General features: G+C 36.8%; 1 protein-coding gene across 4 annotated transcripts in view; it reads right to left on the bottom strand.

The window, feature by feature from the left end:
- Positions 1 to 84: 84 nt before the first annotated feature.
- Positions 85 to 14,173, bottom strand: part of LOC139984130 (kynureninase-like) — a 43,174-nt gene continuing 29,085 nt past the window's right edge. For 3 of the 4 annotated variants that reach the window (XM_071997858.1, XM_071997857.1, XM_071997859.1), the window contains exons 11-14: positions 13,780 to 13,832; positions 7,424 to 7,554; positions 5,542 to 5,775; positions 85 to 3,632 (exon numbers count right to left, since the gene is read on the bottom strand). In XM_071997858.1, the coding sequence (XP_071853959.1) occupies positions 3,474 to 3,632; positions 5,542 to 5,775; positions 7,424 to 7,554; positions 13,780 to 13,832 (577 nt within the window). In that variant the 3' untranslated portion in view covers positions 85 to 3,473. The remainder of the gene's footprint in view (positions 3,633 to 5,541; positions 5,776 to 7,423; positions 7,555 to 13,779; positions 13,833 to 14,173) is intronic. The other variant, XM_071997861.1, reaches the window with a different exon arrangement.

Here is a 14,173-nt window from a genome sequence, read left to right as displayed (position 1 = left end):
ATTTTCTTCAGAAGAAGAAGAACTAAAAATGTTTTAAAATTCCATCCTTAAAAGTCAACATTAATGGTAGAAAAGTTAGTTATCTTTCTTGTACACAAGAGTGAAACCAGAAGTAAATACCACTATAAAAAGGTTGCTATATATTTTCACATCATAGGATACAGATGAAAGGCACAATTTAAACAATCCATGGAGTTGTAGATCTCATCTCATCCATGACAGTGATTATTGGGTTACTTCCGAATGACAGACTTTTCGCACAATTAAGGCCAATTTGACCTTTCTCCTCGACTCTAAACACCAAAATCTGCACAATTTTAAAGTTTGTCTCATTCATTTTCCACATATCGTGTGGTTAAATGCCTTTTTTCGACATGTTGACAAGCAGAAAAATACCTAAAAACCATATTTTACTTATTTTTGGCCTCTGACCTTAGATCCACAACAATTTCAATAACAATGCATATTTGAACTCATACACGTTCCTATATCAGCGGTCTGCAAAATTTAGACAAAGAATCTTCCATGAGGGCTCAGCCACCACCATATCGAACCCCATGGCCTGAATTGGCATTTAAGAATGCATCAAACCTATGTTCAAACAAAATGAACTTAACATTAGAAAGACCCAATTAACTAAGTAATTGACCTCTGTTAACAAGCTACAAACAGAGCAGATACATTTTTCCCACATCTGGAAGAATATCGTTACACAAGGACAAATTCGTTTGATTTGAATCACAGTTTTGGGAGCCACCGGATAGTTTGCGACGTCACAGTAATTTGACAGTCACGCTACTGTTGGGCAAGTAAAATTATGATGAATTTTTGAAATCTCAAATGACCTGATAAAGACATGTCAGTACTGCTCATTTGAGAACCACAAACCAACAACAAATAAATAATAATAAACAAATACAACTATGCCATTTCAGATTCGGCTAATTTACATAATAATAGTAATACTTGGATGGAATAATAGAAAAAGCATCCTACAATAGATAATGACTATTGTCATTGCTATTATTTTAAATCCGTGCCACTGTCATAACATTTTATCCATTTCCATTTTTCTTTTGTTAAATGCATTTCAAGGTTTCTGACCTCCAATAACAAGCGGATTAAAAATCTTTATGTAATGTTTGGTATTTTCATCCAAAAAAAAGTTTTTAAACACCTTGAAACACATACATATATAAACATTTACAGGGTAAAATGAAACAATTTTAATATTAGAACAAGCAGTAAGAATTAAAGTTAAAAGAGGAATGTTTGTGGAAACTTTAGATTGATCCATTTGTCCGTTCAAAAGTTTTATCAAAATCAAATGAGGGATGGTCTCAACAAGGTCACTGGACAAACTGACAGATAATCATAGCATTATCCCTGCGCACAATAATGTTCACTTTATCAGCAATTGAACTTTTATAGGGAGGGGAAGGGAAGGGCGTGTGCCATGTCTCTTTGGAAGATTTTACTAGCAAGCCCCATGCTGACACTCTGAGTGCTTGATAGACAGTGTGATATGCCAACTGGTAATAATTATTTAATACACAAAAATGGACAATATTATTCATAGAGTCAAAAGCAATTTCACTGCAGTTAAATCTGGCAACAACAACAACAAATTAGGTAAAAAACATTCATTATTTTGTGCTACACCAAACAACAATGTACAAACAACAAAAAATGAAAACAAAATTGAGGGCAACATTTTTCTTTTTTTGGTAAGTTTGATGCAGCTTTCCTTACTTACTGGCACTCCCATACATCTGGATTTCCCTGAGTGTATCTTCTCCATATTCTATCTCTACATGATCGTCAGGGTGGATTTAAAAAATTTCATGAAAATGACCAGATTTGACAGAGACCAAAATTGTCAATAGTAAACTGCAGCTCTTTAATAGTTCTGATCTCACATGGCATATTGTTAGTTTGTTGAATTGGGTTTTAGTCAACTTTCCCCCTCCCCCCACCCCCCTCCAACCCAATTGAAATCATCTTTTTTCCCATGGGAGGAGGGGAACCTCTCAACTTAGATCCCCCAGTCTACGATAACTTGTCTTCCATTCTTCAGATAAAATAAACTGTCTACTTTTAACACTTCTTCTTAAAAATATTTCTTCATATTTAAAGGTGACTGACTACAATTTACCTGTAATGGCCTCTGACCTTATATTTCTGAATACAGGCCTACATAATCTCCTTCTCAACAATCTTGAGCAACATCTGCAAACATCCACAGCAGTTAAAGGGAGAAGCATTTTACTGTTTTCGGGCATTTTTCGTAACTCTCTTTAAACAATGACGCAATGTGACAGCACACACTGGAGAGTCGCTGCTGCTCAAAATCACTTCTCAGGATTGTCCGAAATTTACAAACTAAAACAAAATATTCATTCATTTTCCTACTTGCTGTCTACAAACGACCTTCGACCCACACCAAGCATTATAATTCTTAAGATATCGCGCTTACAAGGTTTTTTTCCAGCATGCAACCTCTTTTGATTTCAGCCACCTTTGAACCCAACGGAAACCTCTACAAAGTTTGCAAAGCAATGAACATTGCACTATACAACCTGAGTCTAAGTTTTGGTAAAGATTTCACATTCTTCACATTTTGCCATCTGCTGACCTCAAATGACCTTTGACACTTCCAAAAAGCTATAGAACAATGGTATTTCTTACAGGGAAAGCCCCATTTTTAAGCATGAATTTGTCATCTTAAACAGCCTTGAGAAACTTTGTTCATGCATTAAAGGTTAACACACGCATGCACTTGCACAGGTGCATTCTACATTCAGACCGAGGACAAGGTTTGTTCTGTTCTTTCAGTTGTTCAATCCAAACTTACCAATACCACTGTGGAGGACGTAGAAATCCTTTGAAGTCCGAGGACTTGAAATTCCTATAAGTCCTCAGCCACAATACAAAACAAGTGCACACACACACACACAGAAACAAACTTGCCTACCTAATGTGCTCTAGAGAGGTGGATTTAGCCAAAAGTCTTTGTACCAGATATGTGAACATTACCAGGACTAAACATGAACAGATTAAATATCTGGTTGATAAATATCCCAGTAACCCCTACCCCAGCTAACAGTTCCTCTAAGCTGATTAACATGCAGGCTAATAATAGTTTCTTAAGGTTTTGGCCTTTTAAGATACAAGTCCCAAACACCAGTTGCAACCTACTGTGGTTCTGTTACAGGATTTTAGATCAGATATCTTTTCATCTGACTCACTCATTAACTAATCAATTAATTAATCAATCCATCCATCAATCAATCCATACAAATAAAATCAGAAATTGGGTGCCTTTTCTGACGGATCGGACAGGTACGGTTTTTCAACTCAATTCTCGAGAAAACAAGAGAAAAGAGAAGTAAAATAGACTAGAGGTCGCTTCAACTGCCGCGAACATTTCGCAAGTCACGAAAAAATGTGTCGCTCATAAAATATCTTCTTTTTTAGTCTAGATCCAGATCGGAATTCTTCCTCTTGGGTTTCTCGTGGCTCGCCTCCTCGATCGATTCCCTGAGGTACTTGATGAATCGCCAGACGTCTTTGAAGCTATTGTACAGCGGTGCTGGGGCGACACGGATCACGTTCGGTTGCCGTTCGTCACACTGTAGGTGAGAGGAGAGGACAAGAGACGGTGAGGACTCTCTCTTGTGTATATTCAAATTAAAGTTGTGAGCATGTATCCTGTTCTATATACCTGTCCGTCTGCAACCAATTCATGCTCTGGTCAATTTTCTTTAACACCAGAATTCCAAAAGGCTTTATGATTCCATGCTATGCTGGCTTTGGTTTCTTCCAAAAGAAACTTTCTTTTTTTTTGTCTTGTGGAAGAATGGCAAAACCAGCATTTTAGAAAACAGTTTCTAAGAGAATAAATTAACTACCACACTATGAGGAGAAAGTTTTATCAAAGTAGCAGCTTCCTGGTTTTAATTTTGCAGTCTAGTAAATTCATATTAATTAGAGCTCTTTAGTGGGTACTCAAATCAGTGCTACTTCATTGTCATAGGACCTATTAAATTGATAACCTCTCCGACCTCGGTTCTGGACAGATTATCTACATCACCTTTCAATAGGTGCAATCATGAATGGAGGGTAGCAGTTAGTAACTGCAGTAGGGTAACATTATGTTTGTATGATGTATAACAATCTCGTTACAGTTTTAAGTAAATTTAATTAGGTTTTAAAGTTTCAACCTTATTAAATTTACCAAACATTGTACCAACACACACCTGAATTACATAGCCCAGCTGTTAGTAGTTAGACCTTTAATTCTGTCTTGCTTTACAAACTTTGACCTCTGCTGAACTCAAATGACCTTTCGACCTCCACATAAACAATATAAGTCTTTTTACACAATACAGGTGCAGCCCCATGCCTAGTAAGAAGTTCATCCAAGCTTTACTTTTCGAGTCATCCAGTTTTGTTAAGTTTTCACACTTTGGTTTCTGGTGAACTCAAATGACATTTGACCCCTGCAGAAGACAATAGGGGTCTTGCACTCCGTAAGGTGCATCCACGTACCCAATATGAACTTCATTCGCAGGTTTTCTTTTGGAGTTAATGAGTGAACAAGGTTTTCAGACTTTTCACATGCTTTGCCCTTAAATGACTTTTGACCTCCACAGAAAACAGTTCCACCTGCTCCATATGGTGCATCTAAATACCTAATATCAAGCTTATTCACCTTACTGTTTTTAGTTATACCACTAACCAGGCTTACAGACTTTGACCTCTGTTGACCTCAAATGACCTTTCAACTCCAAAGAAATCAATAGGGATCTTCTCCAAAAGTATTATCCTATGTACCATGTATGAGGTTCACCAATCATATGGTTTTTAAATTATCATGTTTGCAAGTCCAGGCCTCCCCCCCACACACACAATTCATTAACATCGCATAGATTCCTATCACCTTTGGCAAGGAATAAAAAAATCCTACAAGCTACATGCAACTTCCGTAATTATCTCACGTTCACTGTTATTCTTTTGAAGTTTGTCAGCCATCTCATAAATATTCATGAGACTTACTATGGTTATCTGTATATTTAGTTAATCTTTCAGGCATGATATTAAGTGTTCATTCATAAAGTCAGGTTATCGTAATCTTTGACAAAACTAATGGATATTCATGATACTTAACACAATATCTCAAAGAACATGAGAAAAATAGCTGGGATACCCTTTGACCAAACCCCAAGTCACTTTAATGAATATTCATGTTTCTTTACCACAATTTCACTAGCTTTGTGATTTGGGAATGAATGCTGGACAATGACACAGAGAAGACCAGAGAGAGAGCGAGCGAGCTTGGATAACGTTTCTTCGTTAGATCCCCGATTAACCAAATGCATATTCATCATGCCTTACCATAATTCCTATCTGCCACAGTTAAGATTGGATGTTGATCTATGACACAGAGAACATGAGAGATAGAGCTTGATTCCTTTTTTCCTTATGAAATTCCCCTGCCCATCCCTCCCCCTCCCCTCAATTCACATTCATGATACTCACCACAATTCCTCTTTTCATCATGTGGGAATGGATGTCAGACATTGGCACAGAGAACATGAGAGAGAGCTGGGCGCCTCTTTGTCTGTAGTCGGAGGGTGTGGCGATCTCCAAATGCACGTCCTGTGTACGAATTTCCGACTCCTTGGCAAACTCACGGTTCAGCAGGAACTCCAGGTACCCTGTTAAGAGGGTGGACTTGGCCCGTAGATCTGCCATGCAGGTTTTGTTGAATACCTGCCCAATTGGAAATCGCAATCAATTGTCTGATATAATGACCTTTGACCTTCTCATTTATCATGTGCACAGGTTCATTACGGTTACACCAAGGGCCTCAAGTTTATACCTCAATATGTATTTCTTTTGGGAGGTGGTGGGTTGGGGAGGTGAAGACAAACATACCTGAAGGGATAATCCAGGGGCGAACAATGTAAAGACATTAACATTGAACAGAACAATATTCTACTCTGTTACTTGAAAACCCCGACATCTTGTTGTCCCAGACTCAAAGATATGTTTGACTGAATGTAACATCAGGGATGAGACTGAGCCGGGGAAAAAAAATCTGAAATTTATCGATCGCTGTCCTGGGGGAGGGGTTTAAGAGGAGGGGGTGTCCCCCTCCCCTTTAGAATTTTTTTGTCAGGTAAGGAGGGCTTAAATGCAAAATGGTGGACTCTAGATGGAATCTATCACATCACGTAACTCGCCAAAAAAGTGTGGAATATCTGCTTGTATAATTTATCCATTAGCTTTTTTGAACCAAAAAAAGGCTTTTTTGCTTGCTTTGTGCTACTTGATTCCACCACTGGTCAAATTCGGTGTTCCTTCCCTTCACAGTCCAGCATGTTCGGCAAAAAAAAAATAAATAAATTAAATAAAAAAAGTAAATAAAAAAAATAATAAAAAAACGCTAATTACGAGAAAAAACGCGAAAATGAAAAAAAAAATAATCGGAAATCCGAGTTTCCGCGGAAGAGTCTCATGCCTGTTACATACGTAGTTGGGACAGATTTGAATGTTTCTTCACACAAAAAGGCTGAAGGCTTGATCAAGTGTAACTATGACATCACTGAGCCAAATGTGCTTAAATATCTGTACGTTTTTTCTTCATTTAAAAACTTAATACAATCTTTATTTTCTGTCATGGTCAGTAATTCTGGCCAAGCATGGGTCAGAGTATATATTTGATGGTGGGATTACTTTGGTGTGAGCTTTTCATTGACTCCATTTCTACCACTGGCCCAAAAAAAGTCCATTGTCAAGATCGTGTCAATTCTAACCCCCCCCCCAAATATATCAACATTAAAGATGGTGTTGAGAACAACCAGATTGAACGCAAAACGAGGCTTCAATTTTGACCACAATCATCTCCGTAGCAGTGTGCATAAATCTAGGTGTTCCTTTAGTGTGGTGCTCACATGAGGAGAAACTTAAGATATCGAAATATGCCACTGTGTTCTACAGGCCGACAAAAGTTAACTAAAGTTAACAATCCCGTCAGTTTCTTACTTTCGACTGACAAAGTTTTAACACAATTGTGGAGTTGTTTCCTGAGTATAACCCAAACAGAAATAATTTTTACTGATTTAAAGATAGCTTTTGAAATTGGGACACGAAAATTAATCGGAACAATACCAAAAACAATTAATTTGCATAATTAATTAATTATTCGTATCTATTTCAGGATTTTGACACACTGACTTTTCTGCCAAATTTCAGCTTCTTCACATGGAGGGGATACATGCAATTCAAAACATGGCATTGTTGGGTCAACCTTGAAGGCACCCCCATTTCTGTAGCTTTGCGTCGTGATTTTAAGAAAGAAAGTCCCCCCCCGGCCATGTGGGCAGACTGGTTCAATCGTCCAGAGAGTGAAACTTACGTCAAGACTCGCTCGAATGGGCACGGCGGCCATTATGGACGGGTTGCTGATTCTGTAACCGGCGATGCCGGGGCTGAGGTCCAGCTCTGGAGAATAAAATGGTACAGCGTGGTGACCACATGTGGTTCTCTCTATAATGTTACGGGTAGAATGCAACAGGAGGGCGGTATTGGCGAGGGTTTGCAAGAGAGAAGAAAAATATTGGATGAAAGTGCAAAGCAGCTTAAAATGAGACAAGGCTTGAAAGAAGGTTACTGTGAAGTTAATGAAAGGAATGGTTAAAAGGAGACAGCCAACATGCAACAGTCACTAATTATGTGATAAACTGAGAACTTTGTGATGAACGCCTCCACCCCCCTCCCCCCCCCCAACCCAAAGAGAGCGAGGGACAAGACCTTGCCTCGTTTGGGAGATATCTTAGTTGTGTCCGAGGACTGACAGGTTTGTAAATCTGATGTGATAAACTGAGAACTTTGTGATGAACACCTCCACCCTCCCCCCACCCCCAAGACAGGGAGGAAATGATCTTGCTTGGTTTGGGAGATATCCTAGTAGTATCCGAAGGTTGACAAGTTTGTAAATCTGTTTTGTTGATGCCACTAGGACATGAGACTTTCTGACAATCTCTGTATCTCTCTTTTCCAATATTCAAAAGAAAGCCTGGTTAATAACAGTGTCCACATCGTAAAACCTATTATTATTATTATTATTTGATTATTAGTTCACATTCAGAGCTCTAATATTTTAGATTCTGCATTTCCACACAAAAAAACCCACAAAAACCCCCATCTCCGCTACCTAAAATAAACGTTGTAATAATTAAAGAAGACTATAAATAATTCAAAGCAATTGGCTTGAAGCTTGATGTCACAATTAGACTTGTGAAGTCTTCAGCTGTCTGTGTGTGTGCGTGTCTGTATGCGTTTGTTTTGTATTCTGACCGAGGACTTGAACAAAAGAATTCTAGGTCCTCGGTTGTGATTTCTAAAGAATCACCACGTCCTCAGAAGAATTCTATTGTATGGGGTATTGTTAAGGTTAGGGTACATGGATTTGAACAATGGAAAAAATCATGGGGTCCTCGGTCTGAATGTAATACAAACGTGTGTGCGTGTGTGTGTGAAGGAACAATATGACATCTGTGACATCTTGCAAACGGAAGCAACTGTTTCTTAGCTGTTTTGTGACGTTGTTCATCGCAGTCTCTGTTACCACATAAACCAAGTGTGATGGTTGCCATCTGTGTCTTGTGTAAGCTATTAATGATAGCAGACAATTCTAACAAAAACAACCGCAGTCAGCTTTTTAAACATCTTTTTGAGCTTCAGCTAGCAACTTCTTTCTCAAACCTACCGAGCATTACTACTCAAAACACGTACGATGGCATAATTGACATCTAGGATACACGTTAACGCTTCTAGTCATTTATGACTTCCTTTTATTAATTTATTAATTCTTTAACATTTCTTTGCCGGACAATTTTCATACTTCAAACAGTAGTAATGAAACATTTCAAAGCAAACTGATTTCTCCTTCATTATTTTGAAATCAAATCAGAACTTGACAGGTGAACAACCCTAATGAAGTACATTGTCGTGGGTTTTTGACATTGAATAGCTTGGAAGCTTTTGATAAATATTAACTCAAAAAGTTGCTTTAAATTTTTAAATTGCAGAGAAAAAACTTATGGAATGTGCTTTAAAAATATGAGATTGTCAGTGCGGAAGTGCAAACTAACCTAATAAAAGCGAGGTGATTTCATTTAGCAAACTGAAGATTAACGTATGAGTCAATGACTCCATTAGACTCGAAAAAAATTTCAGCCCTAAACAAATTTTCTACAGAAGCTATGATAACAAAATTATATGAATTTCGATCAAATTTTTCTTGAGCTCAACTTACCGAGAGGCAACTACATAAAACTAAGCGTGTGCAATGTTTGGTAATACTAGAATACAGTCACAATTTTTGTTTTAGTGAAAGACCTGGCACATTTGTCATAATTTGATAAACTGTGGCCTTGTATTGACTATTGAGCAAATTGAGGTACATTTGATTAAACTTAGGACAGACCAGCTAACAAAGTCTGCATCGATGGTTTGATTAATTCCTTTGAACGTTAGAATTACGCTAATACAATAAAGACAAACAAAGATGGATTACTGTAACACTGTTAACAAATATTAATAGATGGAAAGAACAGATACAGGGCAAACGTTAAGTGGTTAATTGGCTGGTCATCAGAGACGATGTTAGGACATACAAAATTGGCTTTACAAACGGACAAAAAAGTAAACTGATTAATTGGTATTATCCCAAATGCTGAATTTATATTCAAAAACATACACATCTCTCCTACAGTGTGGTATATATATAACTGTTCTATTCACCAAACCTAAACATCTCTCCTACAGTTTATATATTGTTATTATATTCACCAAACCTACACATCTCTCCTACAATGTACAAAATGCTGTTCTATTCACCAGACCTATACATCTCTCCAACAGTGTACATATTGCTGTTCTATTCACCAAACCTACAGATCTCACTTACTGTAGAGTATACATATTGCTGTTCTATTAACCAAACCTACACATCTCTCCTACACTACATATTGCTGTTCTATTCACCATACCTACACATACAGTGTACATATTGTTGTTCTATTCACCAAACCTACACATCTCTACTACAGTGTACATATTGTTGTTCTATTCACCAAACCTACACATCTCTCCTACAGTGTACATATTGCTGTTCTATTCACCAGACCTATACATCTCTCCTACAGTGTACATATTGCTGTTCTATTCACCAAACCTACACATCTCTCATACAGTGTACATATTGGTGATCTATTCACCAAACCTACACATCTCTCATACAGTGAACCTATTCTTCATTATTTTTGCTACATTTTTCTGACAACCAAGGGGCAAGACCTGGTTATCTCTGGGACAACCACAGACAATCCTGAAACATTTGCCCAGAAATACTTATGTCTATATATACAGTATATATATATATACAGTATATATATATATATATATGTATATATATATATATATATATCTATATATATATATATATATATATATATATATATATATATATATATTTATATTTATTTGAAACGGTAATGAGTTGGAAAATCCAGAACAGTCAAGAAACTGTCGGCCTAGTTGGTAAGGATGTCCGCATATAAAGCGCATATATTCCAATCATTACAATTTCAAACCTCTGGACATACAATCAGTGTCCTGGCCTAGTTGGTAAGGGTGTCCGCATATAAAGTGGGAGGCCCGGGTTCGAATCCCAGTGGAGTATGTATATATATTTAAATATATGTAGGTATACATCCTTCATTAATGATCAATTAAACATAAGGCTGTGATGTACAAATGTTAGTACAAAGAAAAGTGGGAATCATTCAACAGAAATGCTTTAGGGTGTAGGAATTCACATTCAAAAGAAATCAAAACCCTACACCAACACGATGTTACTGTAAATAATAGGCCAATCACGTATCATAAGGGACCTGTTTTTGTCCCGATTGGTCTGTCCATGAATCCTGGTATTTGACCTGGTTTACTGTCCAGTCCCCGCATGAATATTCTTACCATTCGATTGCATCAACCAGTTCAAAATCTCAGAAACGAAATTGTTCCCAAACTGCTCTTTGACGTTTGAACGATACATTTCTGTTCCATTGTCCTAAATTTTCACCGTCAATTTTCCATTATTTCATGTACTTGAATAACTAACATACTAATAAAATAAATACTAAATACATATTAAAATAGATATATAAAAATCTGAATTTCTCAGGAAGTCGCATCATTGCTACACCCCAGGTGGGGCGGGGGGGGGTGATCTTTGGTTACACTGTGTTTCAGGCACTGTGGTTTCTGACTGGTGTCCCCAGTAAAAAAATGGCTAGATATAGGGATCACCACCAATTAAGGACTGTTTACCTCAGTTGGTGGAGCTCTGAGCTAATGACCCAGAGGCCATTGTTTTATATCCCATTCTAGCCATAAATTTCTATGCTCTTTTCCATTGTCTTATTGTTCCCAATCAGTTTTCTATTATTCTTTTTAATTATATGATCTTCATAATATGATCTGTGCTACCTCCACCGGTGGTCATTGGTGAAACACACAAAAATAACCCACACATAAACATGCACTGCGAACCTGGTACTTTATTTTTTACAACATTAAGAGGTAAAACTGCTTGCTTTTTTCATGTGTGTTTTGACTTTTGCGCAAACCTGTGGACTCTGAGACTTGTAATACAGTGTGATAATGTGTGTTACTTACCTGTGGAAAACCTGTGACAATCCAACTCAAAACAAAATCAAAAAATAAATAAGCGATAACTTTGAAAATTCTGTGTCACACACAACCGTGTTTCCTAGGGCTAGTTCACACATTTTCACACTGTATATAAACTGGTTGCCAGGTTCCTGTGTTGATCGGTATTCTGTGGTTTCCACACATTTTCCCATGAAAAAGTGTAGTAGCTAGGCCAATGAAGTTTCATCTCAGGTGCCGAAGCAAATCACGGTACTGCATGTTTTGCATGTTTTTTGAAATACTTAGTTACGGTAATAAAATATGTCGGGTCAACAAACTGGTCTAACAGACAGCAGAGGGAGACATTTTAGTTAGTATCGCGCAAATTTCTCCTGGTCGAAGAGTTTGGAGTGTACTGTATATTGTTTTGTTTAGTTGCTAACCGTGCCCTGTTTGAAAAGTAGTTAAACGTCTGCTAAAATGGCGGTAGGGTGTTTATTAATGGTGAACACTTGCATGTGTGTCCAAATCCCCTGGGTTTTGGGGGGGATTAACCACAGGTTTTGGGATAATTCTCGGCCACTTCCCTGTGTTATCAAGTTGAGGATATTGTACTACTATGAATATAGTCTGTACGTTTAACTAAATCACAACTGAATGATAATTCTATTGTAACAAATTTATACATTAATAACAATAACAAGTCCACACTCATAGCATATTTTCAAATCAAGCAATAAAACAATAGGTAAAATGGTGAGACAATTCGGACTTTTGTATTGATAAAATTGGTTTGAAGCTCATTCGTGATGAGAAACCAACCTTTTTATTCTTAACTACACTTTTTCCTCTCTTTAAAATGAGGACGATCCAATGGCTTTATGTTTAGAATTAAACATACGATGCTGCTCTTAAACTTTTGAGTTAACCCATCGATGAAAACAGGTTCAGGACCACCCTAATGCCTTTTTAGCAGACATCACGACTACTGTTCGAATGGGGCACTGGTAGCATCTAAAAAAAAATATATACAGTACCCTCCAAACTCTTCGACCAGGAGAAATTTGCACGATAATAACTAAAATGTCTTCCTCTGCTGTCTGTTAGACCAGTTTGTTGACCGGACATATTTTATTACCGTTATTAAGTATTTTAATACACATGCAAAAACATGCAGTACCGTGATTTGCTTCGGCACCTGAGATGAAACTTCATGGGCCTAGCTACTACACTTTGTCGTGAAAATGCAGTCAACTACCTGAGAAAGAAAGTCTTGCACTCAACTATTTCATTTATTTTTTTTTTTGGGGGGGGAACGTATGTCTGAAAGCCATAGCCAATGAAAATGTAAATGATTTTTTATTAAAGTGGATATATATATATATATATATATATATATATATATATATAATATAGCTATACTGTCATTTACAGCATGTTGTAACTCAAGTTCAACGCCTCACGGTGATCATCAGACTACATTATATTATATTATTTGCTCTACATCTACTTCTGTTCCAGCAGGAAGTGAACAATTGAATCTTTGAAATATATATCTATATATATATATATATCTCTATATATATATATATATATATATATACATACATACATACATATATATATATATATATATATTTATATATATATATATATATATATATAAGCATAATATGTACCTTAGGTCGACAGTTTATGGTAAAAAAGTGTACCTTAGGTCAACAGTGTACCTTAGGTCGACATTTCAGTGTTGACCTAATGTTTTCACTACCATTTTAAGACACTTTTTTATTGTCGCAAATAGCTTTATAATGTTCTCCGTCTAAAACGTTCATTTAAAAGTTTTGGTTAGGGTCGGTTCAGGGTTAGGGTTAGAAAAAAGGGTTAGGGATAGATTAAATTTACTGTGTAAGTCAATGTAACTGTCGACCTAAGGTAGGATCCATAGTTTATATATATATATATATATATATATATATATATATATACCGTATATATATATATATACTGTATATATATATGCAAAGAAGAAAAAATGCTGTATGATTAATTTACCATTGGACATATGAAACCTGGTGCTCATCCTGTTGCCCCACCATCCAAGTAATCTGCAGAGTAAAGAGAGAGACATTATATAGACTGACAGGTACTCCAGCAGTTTAAGTGGCAAACATCTTACACTATCACTGTGACTTAGCTAGGGACAGTGAGATTCCATCCCTTGCCTTTCAAATGTATGATTATGTGCTACAGCAATGAATAAATATTGTGTGTTCCTCGACTACACTATACACAATCTTAATGTCAAACTCACGATAAGGTTTAGGGCTTGGAACATGGCTCTTAAGTTACAAGGAAATATTTTCTGCAAAACAAAAGACCATTTACTTTTACCACTTCAACACTAGGGCTAAGGACATAGCGACTTTCAAACAAAGGACTGTGAATG

The sequence above is a fragment of the Apostichopus japonicus genome, chromosome 17 (genome assembly GCF_037975245.1).
Source record: "Apostichopus japonicus isolate 1M-3 chromosome 17, ASM3797524v1, whole genome shotgun sequence".
NCBI lineage: Eukaryota > Metazoa > Echinodermata > Holothuroidea > Aspidochirotida > Stichopodidae > Apostichopus > Apostichopus japonicus.
Note: the sequence above shows the minus strand (reverse complement) of the source record. Positions and strands in the feature narration are given on the sequence as shown.